This window comes from Abramis brama (assembly GCF_963993115.1).
Source record: "Abramis brama genome assembly, chromosome: 6".
In the NCBI taxonomy this organism is placed as follows: Eukaryota; Metazoa; Chordata; class Actinopteri; order Cypriniformes; family Leuciscidae; genus Abramis; species Abramis brama.
Window position 1 is genome coordinate 8,387,306 of NC_139968.1, and position 27,727 is coordinate 8,415,032.

Consider the following 27,727-nt stretch of genomic DNA (forward strand, 5'->3'; position numbering starts at 1 on the left):
CCTCAGACCCGACGCATGACGAGTGACCTCAGACCCGACGCTTGGCGAGTGGCCTCTGACCCGACGCATGACGAGTGACCTCTGACCCGACGCATGACGAGTGACCTCTGACCCGACGAGTGACCTCTGACCCGACGCATGACGAGTGGCCTCTGACCCGACGCTTGGCGAGTGGCCTCTGACCCGACGCTTGGCGAGTGACCTCTGACCCGACGCTTGACGAGTGACCTCTGACCCGACGAGTGACCTCTGACCCGACGCATGACGAGTGGCCTCTGACCCGACGCTTGGCGAGTGGCCTCTGACCCGACGCTTGGCGAGTGACCTCTGACCCGACGCTTGACGAGTGACCTCTGACCCGACGAGTGACCTCTGACCCGACGCTTGGCGAGTGACCTCTGACCCGACGCATGACGAGTGACCTCTGACCCGACGAGTGACCTCTGACCCGACGCATGACGAGTGGCCTCAGACCCGACGCTTGGCGAGTGACCTCAGACCCGACGCATGACGAGTGACCTCAGACCCGACGCTTGGCGAGTGGCCTCTGACCCGACGCATGACGAGTGACCTCTGACCCGACGCATGACGAGTGACCTCTGACCCGACGAGTGACCTCTGACCCGACGCATGACGAGTGGCCTCTGACCCGACGCTTGGCGAGTGACCTCTGACCCGACGCTTGGCGAGTGACCTCAGACCCGACGCATGACGAGTGACCTCTGACCCGACGCTTGGCGAGTGACCTCAGACCCGACGCATGACGAGTGACCTCTGACCCGACGCATGACGAGTGACCTCTGACCCGACGCATGACGAGTGACCTCAGACCCGGACGCATGACGAGTGACCTCAGACCCGACGCATGACGAGTGACCTGACCCGACGCATGACCTCTGACCTGATGCATGACGAGTGGCCTCTGACCCGACGCATGACGAGTGACCTCAGACCCAACGCATGACCTCTGACCCGACGCATGACGAGTGGCCTCAGACCCGACGCATGACGAGTGACCTCAGACCCAACGCATGACCTCTGACCCGACGCATGACGAGTGGCCTCAGACCCGACGCATGACGAGTGACCTCAGACCCAACGCATGACCTCTGACCCAACGAGTGACCTCTGACCTGACGCATGACGAGTGGCCTCAGACCCGACGCATGACGAGTGACCTCTGACCCGACGCATGAGTGGCCTCTGACTCGACGCATGGCGAGTGGCCTCTGACCCGACGCATGGCGAGTGGCCTCTGACCCGACGTATGACGAGTGACCTCAGACCCAACGCATGACCTCTGACTCGACGCATGGCGAGTGGCCTCTGACCCGACGCATGACGAGTGACCTCAGACCCAACGCATGACCTCTGACCCGACGCATGACGAGTGGCCTCAGACCCGACGCATGACGAGTGACCTCAGACCCAACGCATGACCTCTGACCCAACGAGTGACCTCTGACCTGACGCATGACGAGTGGCCTCAGACCCGACGCATGACGAGTGACCTCTGACCCGACGCATGAGTGGCCTCTGACCCGACGCATGGCGAGTGGCCTCTGACCCGACGCATGACGAGTGACCTCAGACCCGACGCATGACCTCTGACCCGACGCATGACGAGTGCCCTCAGACCCGACGCATGACCTCTGACCCAACGCATGACGAGTGACCTCAGACCCGACGCATGACCTCTGACCCGACGCATGACGAGTGACCTCAGACCCCGACGCATGACCTCTGACCCGACGCATGACGAGTGCCCTCAGACCCGACGCATGACCTCTGACCCAACGCATGACGAGTGACCTCAGACCCGACACATGACGAGTGACCTCAGACCCCGACGCATGACCTCTGACCCGACGCATGACGAGTGCCCTCTGACCCGACGCATGACGAGTGCCCTCTGACCCGACGCATGACGAGTGCTCTGACCCGACGCATGACCTCTGACCCAACGCATGACGAGTGACCTCAGACCCCGATGCATGACCTCTGACCCGACGCATGACGAGTGACCTCTGACCTGACACATGACCTCTGACCCGACGCATGACGAGTGCTCTCAGACCCGACGCATGACCTCTGACCCGACGCATGACGAGTGCCCTCAGACCCCGATGCATGACCTCTGACCCGACGCATGACGAGTGCCCTCTGACCCGACGCATGACGAGTGACCTTTGACCCGACGCATGACGAGTGACCTCTGACCTGACACATGACGTATTGACGAACGCGGAAGCGCAGAGGATAGTGTAAAACAAAACACAGGTCAGGAATTAGAAGTCTAAAACTAGAATTTTGTCTGAGGATTGTGATATAATAGAAGAGGAGCTTGAGTTTGTTGCCCAGCCCTGTTTGTTTGAACCGCTAGTGGCGTCAACTCTCACCTAAGCTTACGCTACTCCTACACCCTACATCATGCGTCGGGTCAGAGGTCATGCGTTGGGCCAGAGGTCACTCGTCATGCGTCGGGTCAGAGGTCACTCTTGTAGTGCAAGTCGACTTGCACGGTATTCTTACGGCCATCTGCCGGCTGCTAGCTATTATAGCTATTTAAGTTATAAATATGGATATTTTTCATACAAAAACGTTTACACTGTGAAAGCAATCCGGTAAATGCGTTTCCAACTACCTCTGGAAGTGGTTGAAAGTGGAAAAGCTCAAAACGTTTTAGACCCTGTTTACACCTGTATTTAGTACTGTCCTCTTGTGATCCGATCAACCAAAACACATTTTGATACCAGGTGTAAACAGGGCCTTTGTTACACTGAAATGGTGAGACAGCTACAGATTCTCAAGGTCTGAAATCCCCGAGCCGTCTTGATCTGCACGCTCTGCTGGTGGAGTGTGTTTTCCGGTGCCTGTTGGTGGAGTCTGTGGTCCAGCTGCACGGTCACACGACAGGACACACACACTGGGTCAGTGAGGCGGAGACTGATGAATCAGCACTGCAGCGGATGAATAAAACCAGCGCGTCAGCAGAGGAGGAGGAGGAGGAGGAAATGAGGGTAAAACGTGCGTTTATCTGTGTGATGGGGGTAAGATGTGTCAGTGGGTTAATCTAGCCGACTGAAGGGATGTACCCATATATTTAGAGAGAACTCATCATATACATGCTTTTGGGGTAAGTTGCGCCAGTGGATCAACAAACAGCTTTTCATCTAAATGCTGAAATTGTTCATGTTTTGAATATTACATATTCTCCTGGCTGGTTTATGAAAATGTAAACAATGTGCTCATTTAGTATACTGTGAACATTATTTTCTTTCTGCAGAAAACACCTACACATTAGAATACGTATAATTCCCTACTATATAGTAGGTAAAAGACAAGAGAACAGTGCGTCCAAATTCACAGTATTGATAAAACAGAAGGAGAAAAGTACCCGGATGACCATCTACTTCCGGCGAGATTCTGAAGTGCGCATTCAATGGACACTTTACTATCCCATCAGGCCATGGGGGGAGGATTTATGAATGCGTAACTGATGCTGGTGGGTCACATGACAACAAGAACATCACGGCTTTCATTCATACTCTAGAACTTTAGTTGTGTCCCAAATGACACACTTATGCACTTATACACTATGAACTCGAGTCTGAAGCCCCTCCCCCGGTCCAACATTACACATAACACTTATTTTTTTCAGTTAATTAAGCGCATCATCTGGGTAAATTGTACTTTTTCTTTTTGATATTTTCAGTGTGAACGCACTACTCGCATTATTAATACAACAAAACGGCAGAGAGTAGTGCATAAGTATGTGATTTGGGACTCACCTATGCTTTTTCAACGGTCGCCACTTATTGAATAGTAGTACCTACTCAGTTTGCGAAAACACGCAGTAAACAACAGCCTACTGGATGGAAACTATCCCACAATGCACTTCAATGGTGAGGTCATGTGACAACTACTGCTTGAAATATTTATGGTTGTGAAATGCATACTCATAGTAATAGTAGGCCATATGTAGTGTACACTGCACAGTATTCAGTAAGTAGGAAGTTATTATTCAATTTAAAATCTAATATGATTTGGGGATAATATCACTTTCCATGTAGCAACCTGTAAATATTGAGTAATTGGTTCAGCTTTCCTTAGGTCTCCAACTAGCGCCACAATGAATACGTTATATACTATGCTAATAAAATATGTTAAAATATAACTAAATGCTTTTAACATCAAAGGTCTCAATTAAGGGGGTGTTGTAATATACGGTTATTGGCGATAATTAGGATATTTAAAAATATCATGTTAATACACTCCAACATTGTAGGTGGCGCTATTGTGCCTTAACGCTGGTAGACAACAATCAAAAACATTGAAAAAACACCAACAGCGTGTGTAGCTATTACTGCCACAAAACATCATGTCAGAAGAGATGAGACTACCTGTATCCGAAAAAATAGCTATAAACTAAAATTATAGTAATTAAATTATAGTAATTAAATCAAAATTAACTATAAAGTTAGAAGAACAGCAAAGTCCATGGGCCCTATTTTAACGATCTGAAATGCAAGTATCAAACGCGAAACGCAAGTAACTTAGTGGGCGGATCTCGCAAATCTAAAATGGTTTGGTCTGAATTACAGTGAGGAAAATAAGTATTTGAACACCCTGCTATTTTGCAAGTTCTCCCACTTGGAAATCATGGAAGGGTCTGAAATTGTCATCGTAGGTGCATGTCCACTGTGAGAGACATAATCTAAAAAAAAAAAAATCCAGAAATCACAATATATGATTTTTTAACTATTTATTTGTATGATACAGCTGCAAATAAGTATTTGAACACCTGTCTATTAGCTAGAATTCTGACCCTCAAAGACCTGTTAGTCTGCCTTTAAAATGTCCACCTCCATTTATTATCCTAAATTAGATGCACCTGTTTGAGGTCGTTAGCTGCATAAAGACACCTGTCCACCCCATACAATCAGTAAGAATCCAACTACTAACATGGCCAAGACCAAAGAGCTGTCCAAAGACACTAGAGACAAAATTGTACACCTCCACAAGGCTGGAAAGGCTACGGGGAAATTGCCAACCAGCTTGGTGAAAAAAGGTCCACTGTTGGAGCAATCATTAGAAAATAGAAGAAGCTAAACATGACTGTCAATCTCCCTCGGACTGGGGCTCCATGCAAGATCTCACCTCGTGGGGTCTCAATGATCCTAAGAAAGGTGAGAAATCAGCCCAGAACTACACGGGAGGAGCTGGTCAATGACCTGAAAAGAGCTGGGACCACCGTTTCCAAGGTTACTGTTGGTAATACACTAAGACGTCATGGTTTGAAATCATGCATGGCACGGAAGGTTCCCCTGCTTAAACCAGCACATGTCAAGGCCCGTCTTAAGTTTGCCAATGACCATTTGGATGATCCAGAGGAGTCATGGGAGAAAGTCATGTGGTCAGATGAGACCAAAATAGAACTTTTTGGTCATAATTCCACTAAACGTGTTTGGAGGAAGAAGAATGATGAGTACCATCCCAAGAACACCATCCCTACTGTGAAGCATGGGGGTGGTAGCATCATGCTTTGGGGGTGTTTTTCTGCACATGGGACAGGGCGACTGCACTGTATTAAGGAGAGGATGACCGGGGCCATGTATTGCGAGATTTTGGGGAACAACCTCCTTCCCTCAGTCAGAGCATTGAAGATGGGTCGAGGCTGGGTCTTCCAACATGACAATGACCCGAAGCACACAGCCAGGATAACCAAGGAGTGGCTCTGTAAGAAGCATATCAAGGTTCTGGCGTGGCCTAGCCAGTCTCCAGACCTAAACCCAATAGAGAATCTTTGGAGGGAGCTCAAACTCTGTGTTTCTCAGCGACAGCCCAGAAACCTGACTGATCTAGAGAAGATCTGTGTGGAGGAGTGGGCCAAAATCCCTCCTGCAGTGTGTGCAAACCTGGTGAAAAACTACAGGAAACGTTTGACCTCTGTAATTGCAAACAAAGGCTACTGTACCAAATATTAACATTGATTTTCTAAGGTGTTCAAATACTTATTTGCAGCTGTATCATACAAATAAATAGTTAAAAAATCATACATTGTGATTTCTGGATTTTTTTTTTTAGATTATGTCTCTCACAGTGGACATGCACCTACGATGACAATTTCAGACCCCTCCATAATTTCTAAATGGGAGAACTTGCAAAATAGCAGGGTGTTCAAATACTTATTTTCCTCACTGTAGCTTCATTATTCATAGGTGTGGTTTGGGCGTAACGTGAAATAAACCAATCAGAGCGACATCTCACATTCCCTTTAAGAGCAGGCGCGCTTGTTCTATGGCGAATTGCTATTATAACGGCGGATTTGCCAGGAGCGGTTCACAGCCGAGGAGACCGGCGTTCTCGTCAGGGCCGTAAAACACAGAGAAGTGACATTGGGGATGGAGAAACCCACCCAAATTAGCTTCGGTTAAACAGGCGTTTAATAATTTGGGTAAATGTGTAAGCTGGATTTATGCCTATTTTTTCACATCTTCATGGACACAACAATGATTTCCCCCGTGTGTTAATTTTTTTCCTTGCATGCGCCCTCAAAATAGCATCTGAATGACACGCCACTGACTTTAGACTAGGTTTTTCCTGGTCTGTGGCGGAAGTGTTTTCTGAAACTGCAAAATAGCACCAGGGAACGTTTGTGCCGGAACACGCCTCCTCTTTTCGCTGAACCGCCCCCAGGAGCGCAAGTTCATTCCCTAATTTACCAACGTGCGTCTGTGGAGGGAAGGAGTCTGCTGTGCATCGGGTGCAAAATAGGAGTGATACATGCGTCAGTGTACAAAGTCAATTGCGCTGGGTGCAAGATAGGTCCCCATGTCACTGGCAAACATTACTTTTTTCAGAACGATTTTTTCCATCTGATTAATTATGAAAACATTGAGAACCAATAAGAATCCATCCAGAGTTTATAGAGCTTGAGCATTTAAAGCGACAGACGACAAAACTCTGGCACGTGCTTATAATAAACAGAATGATATCTTTTATTGGTGTGGACTCTAATCGTTATAATTATCTGCATAGTTATCGTTCTTGGTGTGAACGGGTCTGCAGAAAAGTTAAAAGTTATTTTGCAAGCTTTTGAACAGCTTTGGTTACAAACTCTCTCTCCGCCACCTTACACTCGTAATGTGATTCATTGGCCAAAAAAGAGAGTAGCTTAAACATCTTTGCTTTAGACCAGGGTTCACCAATCTCGGTCCTGGAGGGCCGCTGTCCTGCAGAGTTTAGCTCCAACCCCAATTAAACACACCTGAACCAGCTAATCAAGGTCTCACTAGGCATACTAGAAACTTTCAAACAGGTGTGTTGGAGCTGGTTGGAGCTAAACTCTGCAGGGACAGCGGCCCTCCAGGACCGAGATTGGTGAACCCTGCTTTAGACAAGCTGCCTCCCTCATATCCATATATTTTGCATATAAAGAAAACAATGCCTAACTAACTTTAAATATGCGTCCAGTTGGCATTTACTCATAATGTGGTAGATAAATGATCCACATGACATCTGGTAAACAGATGAAATGGAAACAATTTCAAGTGACCTTCAAACTCGTATGACTCTCATTTGGTATCTGAAGCGTAAAACACTGGCTTCACGAAATCTCACACACACCTTTCATCTAAAGGAGGATCCTGTAACCTAGATCCCCTATACTCAACAGCAATCAGTGAAAGTGACGCCTGACACCTTCTTCAGGAGGAACGTCTACAGAATGATACTGAACGCATTATGAGCGAGCTGAACAGTGCTCATTCATGCAGACACACAGTCAATGGTCACGGTGTTGATGTGGTTGTAAAAAGGATTGATGATTCACGGAGGTGGGAGGGGAATGCCACACTTCACCCACATTCGTCACGTGCCACCAATGCCAGGCTGTCCGACCCGCACGGAAAATGCTGACGGCCCAGCAACATCAAAACACAGAGGCTAAAAGTTATATTTTGACAGTAAAGACATCATTAAAGTAATCCATGTGACTCCAGTGGTTAACCTCAGTTTTATAAAGGGACACGAGTGCTTTGTTTGCGCAAAGAAACAATTTAAGTTGTAAAACACACATCAGAGATTAATATTTTGTAAATAAAGTGGTAAATTGTGTTTTTTTTTGCACTAACAAATCACTCATGTCCCTTTATAAAATTGAGGTTAACCACTGGAGTCACATGGATTACTTTAATGATGTCTTACTACCTTTCTAGGGTTTGAAAGTGGTAGTTGCGTAGACTGTCAATGGAGGGACAGAATTAAAACATCTTTGTGTTTCGAAGATGAACGAAGGTCTTATGGGTTTGGAACGACATGAGGGACAGTAATTAATGGCAGAATTTTAATTTTTGGGTGAACTAACCCTTTAATATACGCAATAAGTAGAAGAACATAAAAACACTGCATTTTCCAACAAGACAGCCATTTTAAATCAACTTGATTGGGGTCTTTGACATTTAAGATCAGGAAATGTTAACCGTTTACAAAAAAGAAAAGAAAAATGTATTATTTTTTTATATAATTTTTATTTTGGAATGTATGTCTTTGCTTTGAAATGGCTTTGGAAGGGAATTTTTCTATATTTCCGCCACAGAGTGAGAAATAAAAAAGGTAATTGCGACTTTTTAATCTCACAATTCTGACTTTTTATCTCAGAATTACGTGATATAAAGTCGCAATTGCAGGTTATAAAGTCAGAATTATGAGATATAAACTCGCAATTGCGAGAAATATACTTGAAATTCAGACTTTTTTTCTCAGAATTGCATGTTTATATCTTGCAATTCTGACTTTATAATACACAATTGTGAGATATAAAGTCAGAATTGCATGATATAAAGTCGCAATTGCGTGTTATAAAGTCAGAATTGTGAGATATAAACTATTCTGAGGTTAAAAAAAAAAGCCCATCTTTTTTTTTCTTAGAATTGGACTTTATATCTCACAATTGTGAGTTTATATCTCACAATTCTGAGAAAAGATGTCAGAATTGCGAGATATAAACTCGCAATTATGTGTTATAAAGTCAGAATTGCGTGATATAAAGACGCAATTGTGAGATATAAAGTCAGAATTGCGTAAAATAATTTTGCAATTGCGTGATATAGTCAGAATTGCGTGATATAGACGCAATTGCGACTATTTCACGCAATTCTGACTTTATATCACGCAATTCTGACTTTATATCACGCAATTCTGACTTTATATCACGCAATTCTGACTTTATATCACGCAATTCTGACTTTATATCTCGCAATTCTGACTTTATATCACGCAATTCTGACTTTATATCTCGCAATTCTGACTTTATATCACGCAATTCTGACTTTATATCACGCAATTCTGACTTTATATCTCGCAATTCTGACTTTATATCTCGCAATTCTGACTTTATATCACGCAATTCTGACTTTATATCTCGCAATTCTTACTTTATATCACGCAATTCTGACTTTATATCACGCAATTCTGACTTTATATCACGCAATTCTGACTTTATATCTCGCAATTCTGACTTTATATCTCGCAATTCTGACTTTATATCACGCAATTCTGACTTTATATCTCGCAATTCTTACTTTATATCACGCAATTCTGACTTTATATCACGCAATTCTTACTTTATATCACGCAATTCTTACTTTATATCACGCAATTCTGACTTTATAACACGCAATTGCGAAATTATTTCACGCAATTCTGACTTTATATCTCGCAATTCTGAGAAATAAAGTCAGAATTGCGAGATGTAAACTCGCAATTGTGAGATAAAAAGTCGCAATTATCTTTTAAAATGTTTTATTCTGTGGCGGAAACAAGCTTCCATAGTTTCCCATGTGAATATATAGTAAAGTGTAATTTATTCCTGTGAATTGTCAGCATCATTACTCCAGTCTTCAGTGTCACATGGTTCACACAGCAGCAGAAAACGGTTGTCAGTCCTGTATTTTTGTACGAGACATTTTATGTATTTGACCTCTGAACCGCAGTGCATTCTCAGTGCATGATCCTATTTAATACATGTCTTACCTTTCTTAAACTTGTGAATGGGGAGTTTCTTCAGCTGGTCCTTGCGTAAGCGACTTCTCCTGGCTCTATGTCTGTCCTGTACGAACTTTGTGATCTGAGATTAAAAGGACGTAAATATGTCAGTCAAAACTAATACATTCAGTTGTTTTTATTACACACAATTGCGACTCACCATGAAAACTACAATGAGGATGAGGCAGATTCCAACGATGATGAGGAAGGGGATCAGGTAGTACTCCAGAGGCAAACTGAAGTCCGGCATGAGAATCACATGACCACTGAAAACACAAAGCAAGACTGTGTGTGTGAGACATTGCTTTTAAACAAGAAGTTGATCCTGTAGATATATATATTTATATATGTCAACCTTTGAATTTTTTTTCAGAGAAAATAGCCTAAAAATTTGATGTTAGTAATGCTAGTTTGGAAAAACTGTTTTGGGAATATTTCCTCGTGTCATATGACTAGTGGAGTGCCACCGCAGCAGATGTTTCTGTTAAGTAAGCATCAGAACAGTGAAGTATTCAGTAGTGAAATCTCAGCCCTCACCCTTTCTCATAGATGTAATCCTCTTTGAGAGAGTTGGCCGCTTCTTCACCAATAAACACTGATGGAATGTCGATCTGCTTCAGAATATCCACTGCAAAAAAACATAAACATACAGATGTCCATTAAGACAGTAAACTCCACCAGATCTTATTCTGATTCAGTCTGATTCTTTAAACAAACCCTTGTAAACTTCAAAGTCAATTTTGATTTTATCTCCACTTTAAAGGGATAGATCACTTCAAATAAATAAATGAACAAATGAGAATTTTCTTCGGCCTTCCTCCTCCCCAGCACCACCTGTCTAGATCTGCTCAAGATCAATCCTACACTCCATTCTTATCAATAAAACACTGTTCAATCTATATGGACAGTTGCCATGATTGAAATATGGTAATAATTCAGTAACATTATATACATTAGTGTTGTCAAGATACTGGAATTTCTAACTTGATACTGGATTTTCTAACTAGTTCTAACTGGATAACTTGAAAAATGTCAATTTTCGATACCATGGCGAAAACTGCCATATAGATATTTTTATTATTATCTCATAATATTTTGGTAATTTGGGTCATTTTGTTGCAATAGCTTACACACAGCACATGGAGGCTTTATATGTAACTTAACATTTACAAAAAAAGCCAAGTAAACAGTCAATAATAAAAACACAAAACAAATAGCAAATGATAACACAAATAAATACAATAGAATAAAGACACAAATTAAATGAACATGGCTTTAGGTTTTTCAGGTGGGTCTAACAGTAGTATTCAGGTTAGAAATACAACATAACGTAATCAAATGCAAAACACTGGATAGTCTTCATTGTAAAAATTAAATACAGCGTAATACCAGAGCCCGTCTACGGAGAGCCTGCCCACTCCCTATTAAGTCCTATTGTACCGAATTTTGGTTGTAGTTCCACCAGAGTTCCACTGGGGGCGATCGCCCATGAGTGCAGAATGAATGGGAGTCTATGGGGCTAGACGGCTAAATGTGTCTCTTTCACCCGATTGCCGTTGAGAAATCTCAGATTTGATTGTATGTTTTGCAAGTTCAACATGGGTTATAGGTCGAAAGTTGAATGAACGAGTACTTATGTCCTTTCGATTTCTTACAGGTTGAGTTGTTGTTGCCCATAACACGCTAACATTCTGCTAATGAACGCTGATTGGTCAGTGAAGGACTGATTACGACCAGAGATACAGCTTGATGGCATCGTGGCATCCGAAGCGGGACCAGAAACAAACAAAACAAAAACTCTTCTAGCACGTGTGTTTACCTGTGTCAGCTGTGTTGTCGATGCCTTGAGAGAAAAGAAAGTGCAGAGCGCGAACGCACCAAAGTGACTGAAGGATTGCCGTAAAGCAGTATCTCTGGTCGTACGATGTGTATGACGTCATTGACATTTTAAAAGACTTTAAATAAGTGACTCTAAAAAATCTAACACCCAGCAATGTGTAATTTCTTTGCATCTCCTTTCGAATACAACATTCAAATTACTAGACAAAAAATGATATCCTGAGAAAAGGGGTATAGCGCCATAGACCTCCATTCATTCTGCACTCGTCCTGTGAGCGCCCTCATATGGAGCCAGAGTGGAACTGCAACCAGTTCAGAAGCCGGAAGTTTACTAAGAGTGAAACTTCTCGCCTTATTAGACATTCTCTGGTAATGCTTACAATTAAAGTTACAAAAATTTAGAGCAGCGAGTGATTCTCTCTTTGTTTTGTTCTTTGATTAACATTAATGACAGACAGCAGCAAGTTTATTAGGCTGCCGTCACTTTAAGAGCTTATACACGGATCCAATATACTGTTACACAACATGCGTTTTCTTTATCAACTATTTCCTTTCCAAAACTGACTGTGTTTACCTGAATACTCGTCAAGATGGGCATTTTAACATCATTTTGTGTCTATTTGATCGTTTAAGCCATGGAAATTAACTCAATTTGGTACTCGCGAGCTGTTTGAGAGGCTGTTTGTGAGCGCTACATGTATATTTATATCAGTGGTGCACGCACTTTTGGTGTGAGCGCAAAACCAACGGGAATGGCTAACATTATGTGCAACAGTGGATTCTGAGAAGAGAGAACGAGAACGCACAGCTTGTATCAGTCTATGTATCGAAATATCAATATTTTTTGACATCACTTAATTTACATATATTAAAATGAGATATTTTGCAGCTGTCTTAGTTGATATAATGAAAGTCAATGGGGTCCAAAGTTGTTTTGATACAACATTACGGCGAGTTAATGATGAATGTGAACTATTCCTCCAAGAACGCTGAAGGTCGGTTCCTCCAGCTTGGCCTTCATGGCTTCGTCCTGAACGGCATCACGACTCGGTCAGAATTCATAAATACAGCAGCGGTTATTATCAGCACAGAGGCTGGGGTTTGTGAATCACATCATTGTCCCACAGCAGAACACACGAGCTGTGTCTCCGCTACATGTTTTATGCATTCGTGTGCAGGAACTTACGATCATTGGATCCCATGCTGATTAAGTCATCAGAGTCCACATTGTGGACAATCGCCGCCTTGTAGCCGGCCTTCTGCGCATGGAGGACCTGAAGGAGGACGAGGATGAAGACAGAAGCATTGTGTTCAGACAAGCACAGGCCTCATACGCACACTCTGCTCTTGCATGACACATGTATGGCTTGGTTCAGTGAGCTTGACGATCAGACAAGATTGGTGCAGGAGAGATTAACAAACTTGCTTTTGTCAGAGACATTTCAGCTCTGCCTGATTTTCTCATCTTGTATGATGAATTTTAACAGCCTGCTTTTTAGGGCTGAACGATAAATCGCACTTTCCATGTAATCGCGCTTAAATCGAGATGGCTTATCGCGATTTTAAAATCGCAAAGGCTGCAATTATTTTTTATGTGCAGTTTGTCATTGATGTACGGCTCTGTAAACGCTGCTCCATCTGAAAGCACTGTGAGTTTGAGTCACTTATAACGTGTTTTTGAAAAAGCAACACGCGTCAAACATCTTTCCAAAACATGAGAAACATTTATGAACCTCTTATCCAACAACAGACAACATTTAATAACATGCATTTACTCCAAACTCACTTCATAACGACAGTTGAGCTCCTCCTTCTGTGAGATGATGTGCTTCTGACACAGAATAAGGCAGTCGTGTGTTTATAAGTCATGTTTAATCAAAGCGTTTCAATCTTCTGTTTATTCAGCTACAGCGATAGGGATTTCCTGGAATGATGTGCATTATTGTACTTCTGTGGCGGGGCATATTTATCGTGTTTGCGTGAGAGCGCCCCCTGGTGTTCAGATGGGGCAGTGTTTACTACCGATCAGCCGCACTCCACTGACAAGCTGCGCATAGGATAATCGCAAATCGCGTGCGGTTTTGTTGCGATTAATCGTTTAGCCCTACTGCTTTTCCATCTAGGTTTTGCGAGCCTAACCAGTTAATGGGTTAGTTCACCCAAAAGTGAAAAATTATCCCATAATTTACTCATCCTCTTCCCAGCTTTATAATGGGAGTGAATGGTACCTGAGATTTTGAAGCCCGAAAAAGCACATCCGTCATAAAAGTAAATGCATACGCCTCCAGGGGTTTAATAAAGGCCTTCTGAAGCACAGACAAGCGTTTTTGCAAGAAAAATATCCATATTTATAACTTCATGAACTATAATAACTGGCTTCCGGTAACGGCCGTACGCAAGTCTAGTTCCGGCGGAAGAGTGACCTCTGACCCCACGCATGACAAGTGACCTCTGACCCGACGCATGATGAGTGACCTCTGACCCGACGCTTGACGAGTGACCTCTGACCCGACTAGGGATGCTCATATTGACCGTTTAACCGTTAACCGAATGTAAAAATTTTGACCGATTAATACTATCAGTTAAACGGTTTAAAAGTTTTTTTTTATCTTCTTTTTTTTTTTTAGTTTGCTGCATGTTTTAAAAATAAAATACTTTATATCTTATATATTTATTAACTCACGGAGCGCGTCGACACCTTTTTTACAGTCTATGGTCGACACGCGCAACCACACACGTCTCGAGACGTTACCTGTGTATTCCCGTCCGATGGGACATCCATCCCATCGGAGAGGGTGTTTTCTGCCGCGGGTCTAACTGTCAACAGGCTGCGCTCCAGACTGACCTCACATCACGTTGATGTTGCTTTTTTTAAATAAAAAAACGGAACAAAAAATTGGCGTTTTTTTCTAAAGCTTTGTACAAACGGATTCAGTGTTTTCTTTTTGTCATCTTAATTTTAATTATTTAAGTTTAAAAAATATATTTAGTGTAGGCCTATTTTGTTTTTTATTTTTATTATTTTATTCTGTTTTTCTCTCACTGTCAGAAATGCTGCAGGTGCGTGAAAATTTAAACTGAATCCAGGTTCTGTTGTTGATCTGTTCTGTATGCTGCTGTTTGCAATTTGCACGTTAAAATAAACCCTTTGATAAAAACTTTTTTTTTAAAGGGTCACAGATACGCTTCCATTTTATTTGTATTTAATGCAATTGACCCTTCGCAAAGACCCGCCCCCCTTAGTTACTGTCGCTATGTCCGACAAGCTACACTGCTCTCACGTACACCATGTTCTCACGCAGTGAAAAATACATCGCGGAGCAGAGAGGAGACTGACAACATGCTGACAGACAGGACAGACCAGGTTACTTTTCGGTTACTTCTGATATTAAACATATTAAACAAAGTCTCACCTTTCAAATTTGGTCATTTTTTAAAATAAATTTAAACGATACAATAGGCTACATACCGTTTTGTGGCTCTTAAATGAGTCTGACAGATCGCTGTAGAGCAGGGAACGACAACTGGCGGCCCGCTGGCCAAAACTGGCCCGCCAGCAATATTTTCTGGCCCGCCGGATTATTTTGGAAGTCCTAAATGCTGCACAAAACTCTTCCACTACTTGAGAAAAGCCGTAGTCGCGCGGCGATTTCACCGCCGCATACTCACTGTGTGAAACGCCCGTAGGGAATCATGCGGCGCGGGATTAAATTTTAAAGTATAACGGTGCGTTAACACCGAACGCGAATAGCGCGTCAAATTCGCGCCTGCCGCGTCTAGTTATACGCTTGACCACTTTGTATCCATTCGCGCGTCAAAAGACGGTTGCGGTCGGAACTCTGGTGTACTTTGGACGGAGCGTGCGGTCTGACTGACAATAGCCCACTCCCGACATCTTTTGACAGCGTATCCGCAATTAATTCTGACCACCTGTACACCTAGCTTTGAGGAGCTGTTTGGTACTGAAACCATTGTCAGTCAACAACATTCTTTTTTTGCAAGGATGTTTGAAATAGTTCGGCAGAAAATAGCCTTCATTTGTCAGTAGGGCAATATGATCTTCGTTTATGTTGCTTAGAAATTTGAGTGATAGGCTTTGTCCTATTTAATTTATGTTATTTGTTTCATAATTTTTTTCTGTGGCATTTTTTTTCTCTGCTGACAGTAGGCTACAATGTTAAAATAGCCTAATATTTATACTGACACGAACACAATTTTTTGTATAGCATTTATAATTATTATAGGCTACTTAATCTCCTTCTTTTCGTTAGAGACATTTGAATGTGAGATTATGGAAACAAAAAAATTTTTGGCCCGCGGCCAAAGTTACATGCCGACCCCTGCTGTTGAGCATCCGTTAAAGCTTCTCGTGAACCGATCATCTCTTCCTTCTATAGCATCAAATAAGTTATGAATGAACATAAGAAGGAATGTTGTTTTAAACCGCGGAAAGGGGTCAGTACATTCCGTTTTTCAAGTTCAAATCCTCCCATGTTAATCTGCTAGCTAACGTTATCTCTCCTGACTGCTTTGTCGGACAAAATGGCGGATTATGATTAGTGAGATCGGCTGTCAATTCAATATTATAATCTTATCAGTTAACGGTTAATAATCGATTAACGAGCGGCGGTTGTCGGTCGGGAAAATTAATCGAAATGAGCATCCCTAGACCCGACACATGACGAGTGACCTCTGACCCGACGCTTGACGAGTGACCTCTGACCCGACGCTTGACGAGTGACCTCTGACCCGACACATGACGAGTGACCTCTGACCCGACGCTTGACGAGTGACCTCTGACCCGACGCTTGACGAGTGACCTCTGACCCGACACATGACGAGTGACCTCTGACCCGACGAGTGACCTCCGAAACATGACGAGTGACCTCTGACCCGACGCTTGACGAGTGACCTCTGACCCGACACATGACGAGTGACCTCTGACCCGACGAGTGACCTCCGAAACATGACGAGTGACCTCTGACCCGACACATGACGAGTGACCTCTGACCTGACGCTTGACGTGTGACCTCTTACCCGACGCTTGACGAGTGACCTCTGACCCGACACATGACGAGTGACCTCTGACCTGACGAGTGACCTCCGAAACATGACGAGTGACCTCTGACCTGACGCTTGACGAGTGACCTCTGACTCGACGCTTGACGAGTGACCTCTGACCCGACACATGACGAGTGACCTCTGACCTGACGAGTGACCTCCGAAACATGACGAGTGACCTCTGACCTGACGCTTGACGAGTGACCTCTGACTCGACGCTTGACGAGTGACCTCTGACCCGACACATGACGAGTGACCTCTTACCCGAAACATGACGAGTGACCTCTGACCCGACGCATGACGAGTGACCTCTGACCCGACGCTTGACGAGTGGGTTCATTTTTGGGTGAACTATCCCTTTAATATACCTCCGACTGTGTTTGGCTGAAAGAAGAAAGTCATATACACCTAGGATTGAGGGTGAGTAAATTATGGGATCATTCTGATTTGAACTATCCCTTTAACTGCACGACAGCGGCCACTCATGGCAGAACCAAGAACTGCACGACTAGATTGTCACTTTCAAATGCAAAACAACCAATATTACAACCTAAAATCTCTGCAAAATATTCCAGTGTAGTATAATTGTGTTTTATAAAGTGCTCTTCGCAGTGTGGTCTAGAGTCAGATTCTGGCAGCGCTGGATCAGTGATTAGTGAATGTTTGCGCAGACAGAGATAAGAGCATTCAAGACATTCCTCGGAAATGAAAATCTATGAAAATCTATCACACTCATGTCACGTGAAGATCTCAGATATAATATCAGGAGCATCGAGTGGACAAACTATTTTAATGGATTCAATTAGAAAAATATTACTTTTATTTTACCACCATTCTCTCTCTCTCTCTCTCTACATTAAAAACATTAACATTAAACATTAAAACATTAAACAAATTCCACAGCGCTGTATATGATTAACCTGTCCAACGGTTTATTGTGGTATTGGAGAAATAGTTTGAGCTATATGCAACAGGCGTTACGTTTGGAAGTCGTCCAAATTCCTGCAGGTGAACAGAAACTGTCAGCAGACCCTCTTGAAGTCTTTGCATATTATTCGCCAACAGCATGAAACGAGTGCGCACTGAGGCACGTCTTGAAGAGCGGGGGAATTTTGCATTTAGGAGCGCATTTGCATACTTGGAATGTTTCTTTATTACCCTCGTTTGTATTTTTAGTAGCAGTAGTAGGACATTTTTAGTACAAGTTGTACAAAACAAAAAACGTATTTCAGAATTTATTTTAAAAAAATCTAGATTTGATAAAGCTTCTTTTTTTTTTAAATACACTTAAACATTTTATAATTTATAATAGTTTATAATGTATTTAAAAATGAAAAGAAAATTTTTTTTATATATAATTTAGTAAAGAAATATAATTATAACAAACACAACATTTAAAAAATGTAATTCAAGAAGATATAATTTATAAAATTTATTAAGAAATTATTTTGAAAAACAATATATATATATATACTGTATATTTTTTTTTACAAGTGCATGTCAGTTAATATTACAGTTGCACCTAATATTACAGTTGCATAATTACATGCAGCAAACCCTAAACCAAAGCCTATAATAAGTACATGTAGTTAATTATCATCACTCAGTCCTTAAATGCATAATTACACTGTAAAATAAAGTGCAAGTAGGATAAAGAAAAGCATGAAATGAAGTGGATGATGACTCAAGTATTGTGAAGGAAGTTACAGTACAATGAATCTGTCAACGTTTCCCAGGTTTTCAGGGGGAATTGTGTGTTATTATGTGTTTCCACAGCTCTACATGTGTGTAATGACGGCGCTCCTGCGGTGAGACGCACCTTGATGTCGAAGTTGCAGTCGAAGCGCCTGATGAGCACGATGAAGGCGCTGGAGAGGTTGTCCCTCAGGGGAGGAGGCTCGATCGGCACGCAGCCGTTCTCGGGACGCGCACCAATCAGGAAACCCTGCGGACCACATCAAACCAAACTGTGTCAGCTCAAGAACGACCACCGGATCCCAACAGCACCCTCTGCTGACACACACACACACCACAGCAGCAGCTCTGCAACATCACACTCTTATCTTCACACAAACATGTTACATGACTCAGTTCTTGTCCGCATTATGCTCCGGCCCGCGTCGCCACAAGCGGGACACCTCCTGTTTCTGAGGAGCGGGTTATTGGGCCATGAGCACAGCCAGGCGTGAGGCACATGACCGAGGACCAGGAGAAGTAGGCCACGAAAACACTCCAGAACACAAGACGTCTCAACGCATGAAAGACACCATTCACGCATTACGCTCTCACTACACATCACAGGCTATCAGCTGATTTAATGACGTCACTTCCTTCATTCGTTCATGAACTGCTGTTATCTAACAGAAAAAAAGAAAAAAGAAAGAGAAAAGTACAGTCCTGCTCCGCATGCCATGCAATTATTACAGTAATTACAATAACTGGGTAATAACTATGTTATTAACCCTGAATCTACCCCTAAACGTAACCTTATATTACCAGTGCCTTCTCAGGCTAGTACACCGAGTTCACGTACTGTAAAATAAAGTGCAGACAATAATTTAATAACACTGTTAAATGTTAAATCTTTAGGCAATTTCTAATTTAAAATATAAATTTTTCAGATTGTACATTATAATGATGCCTTAATTCACTTAAAACAACTCATTTTAGTTTTTTTTTAAGTTTATTTAGACAAATATGGATTTTAATAATCAGCCATAACATAATTGTTATTATTAAATGATTATTTTAAAAGAAAAAAGTAATGTTTATTTTTCACAAGTTACATTTTTATTGTTATAACTTTTAAAATCACTTAAAATGTTGCTTGTTTAAACAATTTTAATAATTAGCCATAACATAATTGTAATTATATTAAATATGTATTAATAAAATTAATTATATTAAATTATTAAAAATTAATTTCTATTTTTCATGCTTTAATTTTATTGTTGTGATGCCTAAACTTGTTTAAAACATTTGATGTTAATATTTTATTTTTAACTTAATTAGACAAAATAGTATGGCATTTAAACGATCACTAACAATTTTTATAATTAAATACGTATTAATTAAATTAATTATATTAAATTTTAAAAAGTATATACATTTTTCATACTTTACATTTTAATGTTGTGATGCCAAAATTCCCTCGTTTAAAACGTTTTCAAAATCGTAGAAGTTTGAATAATCTTCAATTAATATAATTGTTATTAATAAATAATTATATTAACTGCATATTAATTAAAACATTATATTAAGTAATGAAAGATGAATATAAATTGTTCATGCTTTTAACTTTAAAATTATAATGTTTACATTTTTAGATTTTCCACCTTCAAATGACGATTTGATTTACGGTAAATGTTTGTGTTTATATATACACTATAATATGGATTTTTTTTTTAATTAGCCATAATGTAATTGTTTATATTAAATAATTACATGAAATACTTTATGAATTATAATAAATTGTAGTAATTTTAGGCTTCACTGTAAATGTATTCAGACAAAATATAATTTTAATATCAGCCATTTATTGTTATCAACCAAAGGATAATTATGCCATAATTAAATAACTATTTTAAAATACTAATTAAATTATGTTCAATAATCATCAACATTTTGTTATGTTTTAGTCATTATATATATATATATATATATATACACACACATGTAGCTTTAATCAATTTCAGTTTTGGGTCTAAGTTTTATAAATATTTATCATATTTACTTTTTACTTAAATTCAGGTATTTTTCAAATATTGAAGACAATTTTTCATCATTTTAGTTTTAGTAAACAATAACCAGCACATGTTCCACCATTCAGAGCCGAGCCACTTCTCCAAACACACGACAGCAACAGTAACGGCCACAGAACGGGGTTTCAGGAAGTGGTCGAACACCACTTCCTGTTCCAGCGGTGGCTCTCGGCACGGGCGGCTCTCTGGGTGTGTGGCGGCTCCGGCGTGATTGACCAGCTCATGACTAGATTAGCATGTTCCCAAAACAGGATTTTCCCAACAGGATTAACTCCCAACTCAATATTTAGACAAAACAGATGACGATAAGTGTATTACGCCGTGTCCACCTGAACAGGTCAAAGGTGAACTCTGTTGCGTAGAAACTAATGTTAAAAAAGGTGGTTGTTGACCTCTAGAAAAACAAAATCACTGGTTTGATGGGGAAATCACACTGGAATGGGGAAGTGGCACAGATGTGAAGTAACGTGATTTCTGACGGTTTTGGTGTCATGGGGTTTGGTGTCGCTCGCATCAGCGAATCAGGAACAGAAAACGACTGCACATGTGAGCAGATTAGTAGCTCAATGACAACATCAAAGCCGGTTTATTAATTCTGATATCATACTTAAATCACATTTACTGTTGCTCTGCAAACTCTTGTGAGCAAAAACCAGTTATTTCAATGGGAAATGGCGCAATGAAGAATTTCCCAATGCAAATTTTGCACTGGGTTCAAATGTGACGAACTTTGACATGTAAATACCGACACGTGGCGGAGCGGAGATTCGTAACCTAGCAACAGAGCTATATCACACACTACATGAAAGGTAATACCCGAAAAAGCATAACAGGGGTGCTTTAAAACACGTCTCATCGATGTCTGGTGTCTTATTACAGTGTTTCCTTAAGATCGGCGAGTCAACTAGACATTCGGGCAGCCGGTTTTGGAAATGAGAAGGTATGCACGTGTTCTCCGATGGCGTTTCTGCTTTGAGGTCGTCAGCTCTGCAGATGAGAGTGTGAGCGCAGCGGTTCTGGGTCAATCATCTCCACTCCTCTCATGGGACAGGGTCAGTGCTGACACCAGACTCACTGCATCACCAACTCTGAGGTCTGGGGGGGGTCAGGTCATCTATCTTTAAAGGCTAGCCCCCTTCTCCACATCTCAGACACTCCGCTCTCATGCACATCTGGCTCGGGCTGTCATGATCACTTACAGCGTGAACTTAATATTCATCTGATCAAACACTCATTGGACTGTTTTTTTTGTTGTTGTAAACAAATATTGCACAAATACACTTTCTTTGATGAATAAAGTTACATTATAATTGTCGTTACCGTTACTTTTGATCAATTTTATGCATCCTTGTGGAGTAAAAATGTATTTACCCTAAACTTTTGAATCACACACACACACACACACACACATACATACATACACTGTAAAAAATTGAATGATCAATAAGTTATGACAACATATGTTTTTACATTGCTTTAACGCATCAAAATAAGTTAAGCAATTTTCAACTTAATTTATACAAGATTGAACTCAATTTAACTAATTTTAATGTAATAAGTTGAAATGACTTGAACATTCAAGTTGATTGTACTTAAAAATGTGAGGCAGCAACTTTTTTTTTTTTTTTTTTTTTTTTTTTACAGTGTACATATACACACACACATATATATATATATATATATAAAGAATGGATTAGTATTTGCACGTGAATTTTTTTAAATATTTTAATTACATAAAACAATATTTATAATTGTGTTTAAGGTGATTGACCAATGATGGCCATATTTCTGAATAGTATGCAAATATTAAAATAAAGGGGGAATTTCTATATGTAATTAAAACTTCCTCATGTGGATGACAACACTAACAAATTTAACTGCAGTTGATAAAATATTTACAAAAGCAGGCAATTATGTATGCCTACATCAGTCATGTGTAACCACAGCATTTTTAATAACATACACTTCATAGACTTCAACAGTGAAAAATGTAATCAAGCTGCATTCACATAACAGCAGATCATAAATGTATGATCATGATAACCGGGTGTATGATTCAGCAAACTCACCTTCAGTCCTTCACTGGGCAGCCTGTAGCCAAACCGGGCCGGCAGGTCATCAAAGCTCTCCGTTTTATTGTCGAATGAATACTGAAAAACAACCGCAACCATTAATTACTGTCCGACAACCGTGTGTTTGAATGTCGCATGTCAATGAACTGTTGCAGGAGAAGTGTTAGAAACGTACAGCTGATATATCAGCCTCCACAGGCAGGAGATTGAGGAAGGCGAATATCTGAACCGTGAAGATGGTGTAGATCTGTGTGGCAGAGAGCATCAGCATCCCCAAAGAGAGCAGCATCTTCAGATCCGCTTCAGTTACACCTGCAAACACACAGAACTGATACAACACACGGCAACAGGAAGTCCCCTTCAAAACCATTTCCTGTTTCTGGGGGCCAATTCCACCCTGTTTGTCCGTTCACAGGAAACGGATGGAAAAAATCCAGTATACTGGACATTTTTAAGAGCCTTCACAAAAACTGGGCACTGGTGAAATATTCCTTATAATATAATGAACTATTAGCAATTTGCTTGCAAATATATATATTATAAACAAGGCTTGACATTAATAACACCCGCCAAATGTGGGTGTATCCAGTCGCTCCTAATAGCCACTTTGGCGCGTTGAATAATATATACATTTTTCAATTGTAGTCTTTTAAAAAGGCTCCTGAAATAATAAACAAAGTGCCATGAAGTATTGTCAAAATTATAAATTTTTCCGATATCAATACTGAAATATTTGAAACGCTTCCAATACTCATTTTCTGTTGAATAGATACACGATACCAGCTGCTCTCTCATGAATCTCTCCGACAGCAAGTTACACATAAACCCGCCTCCCCTCTCTCACTCGTTTCATTTACTCCGGATGAATATTGCTGGTGTTACAGGGCTTTAATTTTCGGCGAGGGATTGTGCATAATTTTTACACTTTCTGCAGATTTTGTGCTCACACACCCAAAGTGCGCACGCATAAAGCCGCCTCTCAGCACTACATTTAGCTCTTTTTCGCTGCTTATTGCGCTTAAGCAGTGAAATACACACAAAATAATGTCAAAATGCCGGCCTTGGCGAGTATTCACGTAAACACAGTGAGTTGTGTTTTCGATGAACATAAAGAGTTGAGAAAGAAAGCGCATGTGTGACAGTATAATGGATCCGTGCGTCACGTCTTAAAGTGACAGCAGCCTAATATTCCTTCTGCAAAATTATGAGATAATATTAAAAATATCTATATGAGAGTTTTTCCCCATGTTATCGATGTCAAAATCGTGGCCAGTTAAAATGCTGGCTGGCTAATAACTTTGGAAAACCACTAGCCACAGAGAGCTAAAAAAAATAATGTCAAGCCCTGATTTTAAATGTATATATTTTTTGAGAAAGTTTCTTTTGGCCGCATTTGCAGTTACAGGGCTAATGATAAACAGCCAAACCTCGACCCTTGTCGATTTCTTGCTCAACAATGGTGTGAATTTAAGGCTGAACTACCAAAAAAACTATATTTTTTGCAATGCCATTGTTGTCGTAATCACAGGTAATCAACGCCTATATTTAGCAGACCACACACTCCTATTTATCGCTGAAAACAGCAATACTAGCAAATATGTAATGTACTAAACTGTGTTAAAACTAAATGATAAACTAATACTACGATTAAAATTGTAATACAATACAATAATACGGATATTAAAATGAGCTGACCATCAAAGGGCAAAACAGCTTATGTCATCTATAATTGTACTTTAGTACCTTTCATTTTTAGTATTTACTGCATACAAAAATACAGTTCATTGTACAATTTTTAGACTACATATAAACAGACTTTTGAAGAAAAAACAAGTTTGTTTAACCTTAAATAAACCATTTTATGACGTCCATTTAAATGTTTATCTCTTGTATAGTTTTAAATGATCTACTTTACTTATCTGATCATGCAAAAACTCCCTTTTTATTCTCTAAACAGCATATTGTACAAACATCGGGCTGCAAAAAATAAATGTTTAATCAAACTGGCTCGAACTGACTTGTAATGTCGCAAACCACATTGGTCTGTGATTGCATTAGCACGCTGGCTAACACACTTTAGCTTAACGATCTACTTTAAATCTAACGTTACACCACATTACCAAAGTCTGCACGTCAAGATGCCATTACTAAACATTTCGATGTTCACACTGACACGCAAAAGGAGAAAATGATCCAAGAGACCCGCAAATAACCCAAACGACGTGACTGTGACTCTATCAGCAAAGAGAAAGAGAAAGAGAAAATAAATAAAACTACAGGATAAAGCAGCGACTCACCATTACATTAGATTGTGCGCTTTGGTCCTGGTATATAATAAAACCCCAATGACATTACAGCTGAGAGAAATGATAGGCTTTAAACTGCTTCGGACGAGCTCATATGGTCGGCAGGCCAGACTGAATGTCAACAGTGATCCAAAAACACACACACTCACACACTCACACACACACACACACACTCCTGCTGAACGACACATAGCGTCCTCTAGCGCACGGATGTGTGTATTCAATTTACATATTAAAGCTAGTGTATGAAATGGCAAATGTAAATGATCAAATTTAATTTTCATTTTGCACCAAACGTTTCACAAATGTAACGGAAAATGTACATTTAAATACAGAAATGCATTGCCATTTTACATATTGCATTGTCATTTTGCATATTACATCTCAAATTGAATATTGCTACCCATTTATGTTTCCGTCCTGACCAACCCGAGATGGTCTTTTGTTATTACTGGGAGACAGTGTTGGGGTTACTCGTTACAAGTAAGTTACGTAATCAGATTACTTTTTCAAGTAACTAGTAAAGTAACGCATTACTTTTTCAATTTACAGCTAAATAAAGTTGTTCAAATAAGTAACACTAGTTACTTTTTCACATTTATTGACTGACTCTCCTGTCCCCATGTTGAGAGAAATAAAGCGAGGAGGTGTTGTGTTTGCTGTGTGTGTGTGTGTGTGTGTGTGTGTGTTCGCTGTGTAAACATGATGTTATTTTAGTTCTAGACTAAATGTGAACATGCATTTACTCATCTCACTTGCACGAAAACATTCAGTAGTCCTCAAAATGAATAAAAACAGTAAAATGCAATCTCAGAATTTTATGCAAAACTTTTATAATTAACTATATTAAATTACACAAACATACTTTATGTATTTAATCTCACTTTATTAACCAGTGTCTTTGCTGCTGACCTTCAAGATCTAATTCAATCATACTAATAAGCAACAATTATTTTAGAAATAAGATTTAGAAATAAGAGTGTTGAACCAGAGAATGTCTAATAAGGGGAGAACTTCCACTCTCAGTACACTTCCGGCTTCTGAACTGGTTGCAGTTCCACTCTGGCTCCATATGAGGGCGCTCACAGGACGAGTGCAGGATGAATGGAGGTCTATGGAGCTATACCCCTCAAAATCCACTTTTCTCAGGATATAATTTTTTGTCTAGTAATTTGAATGTTGTATTCGAAAGGAGATGCAAAGAAATTACACATTGCTGGGTGTTAGATTTTTTAGAGTCACTTATTTGCTTTAAAAAGTCTTTTAAAATGTCAATGACGTCATACATATCGTACGACCAGAGATACTGCTTTACGGCAATCCTTCAGTCACTTTGGTGCTTTCGCGCTCTGCACTTTCTTTTCTCTCGAGGCATCGACAACACAGCTGACACAGGTAAACACACGTGCTAGAAGAGTTTTTGTTTTGTTTGTTTCTGGTCCCGCTTCGGATGCCACGATGCCATCAAGCTGTATCTCTGGTCGTAATCAGTCCTTCACTGACCAATCAGCGTTCATTAGCAGAATGCTAGCGTGTTATGGGCAACAACAACTCAACCTGTAAGAAATCGAAAGGACATAAGTACTCGTTCATTCAACTTTCGACCTATAACCCATGTTGAACTTGCAAAACATACAATCAAATCTGAGATTTCTCAACGGCAATCGGGTGAAAGAGACACATTTAGCCGTCTAGCCCCATAGACTCCCATTCATTCTGCACTCATGGGCGATCGCCCCCAGTGGAACTCTGGTGGAACTACAACCAAAACTCGGTACAATAGGACTTAATAGGGAGTGGGCAGGCTCTCCATAGACGGGCTCTGGTTGAACTTTCTTCTCCTGTATCCTATTCTTCTATAGTCCAGAATATCAGCAGCTGAAAGGTTTGTTTGAGTGGCGCCCTCTACTGTACAGGCGTAAATATGCATTTCCTTCAGCCTGAGGCTTGTTCATTTCACTTTTGATTGAAAGGGCCTTTACATTTGCCCAAAATATAATTTTTTTTTTTTGTTATTAAAAAAACAATCAATGAAGCCCAGCCCAGGTGAGAAAAAGTAACACAGAAGTATGTAACGCATTACTTTTCATAAAAAGTAACAACAACAAAAAAAGTCGGACACTAAGTGCATAGTTTGTGCTTTTTAATAATTATTTGAAACTTAGCAAACTGGCAGCTCCAGTAGTAAGATGAAAAGATTTATCTTGAACTCTGTCATTGAAACTATGTATAAAACTCAATAAAACCGGTTAATAATCAATTAAAAAGGAATTTATACCTGTATGGTATTACGCTGTACCCACATTGGACCAGCGGTTTTTAAAATGGATGATTGGGCTGTGAGCGCCATCTTCTGGTCACACGCGGGAATTTATTCGGCACGACCCTCACAGTGCATTATGGGTATTCTCTAGCTGTTGCAGGCTAAGGTTGCAGGCTTGCCTTCAAGTGGCTTTGATAGCGAACGATTGACTGAACGACACACAGTGCCCTGAATTTTTTTATTCTATTACACTACACTTTTACATTTTTTTTCCTGTACTGTTAGAAATGTATTTTAATGTATTAATTTATTTTAATAATTTTTGTTTAGATTAAACAATTTACTTTTTACAGTTTTACTCTGAATTTTTCCCACGGC

General features: G+C 40.7%; 1 protein-coding gene across 1 annotated transcript in view; it reads right to left on the reverse strand.

Annotated features, from left to right (window-relative positions):
- The window catches only part of rnf13 (ring finger protein 13), a 30,038-nt gene extending 4,779 nt beyond the window's left edge, over window positions 1-25,259 (reverse strand). The window contains exons 1-8 of the mRNA XM_084117312.1: window positions 25,078-25,259; window positions 22,956-23,092; window positions 22,778-22,858; window positions 18,767-18,892; window positions 13,073-13,160; window positions 10,585-10,675; window positions 10,208-10,313; window positions 10,036-10,129 (exon numbers count right to left, since the gene is read on the reverse strand). Of these exons, the coding sequence (XP_083973438.1) occupies window positions 10,036-10,129; window positions 10,208-10,313; window positions 10,585-10,675; window positions 13,073-13,160; window positions 18,767-18,892; window positions 22,778-22,858; window positions 22,956-23,069 (700 nt within the window). The 5' untranslated portion in view covers window positions 23,070-23,092; window positions 25,078-25,259. The remainder of the gene's footprint in view (window positions 1-10,035; window positions 10,130-10,207; window positions 10,314-10,584; window positions 10,676-13,072; window positions 13,161-18,766; window positions 18,893-22,777; window positions 22,859-22,955; window positions 23,093-25,077) is intronic.
- Between the last annotated feature and the right edge of the window lie 2,468 nt (window positions 25,260-27,727).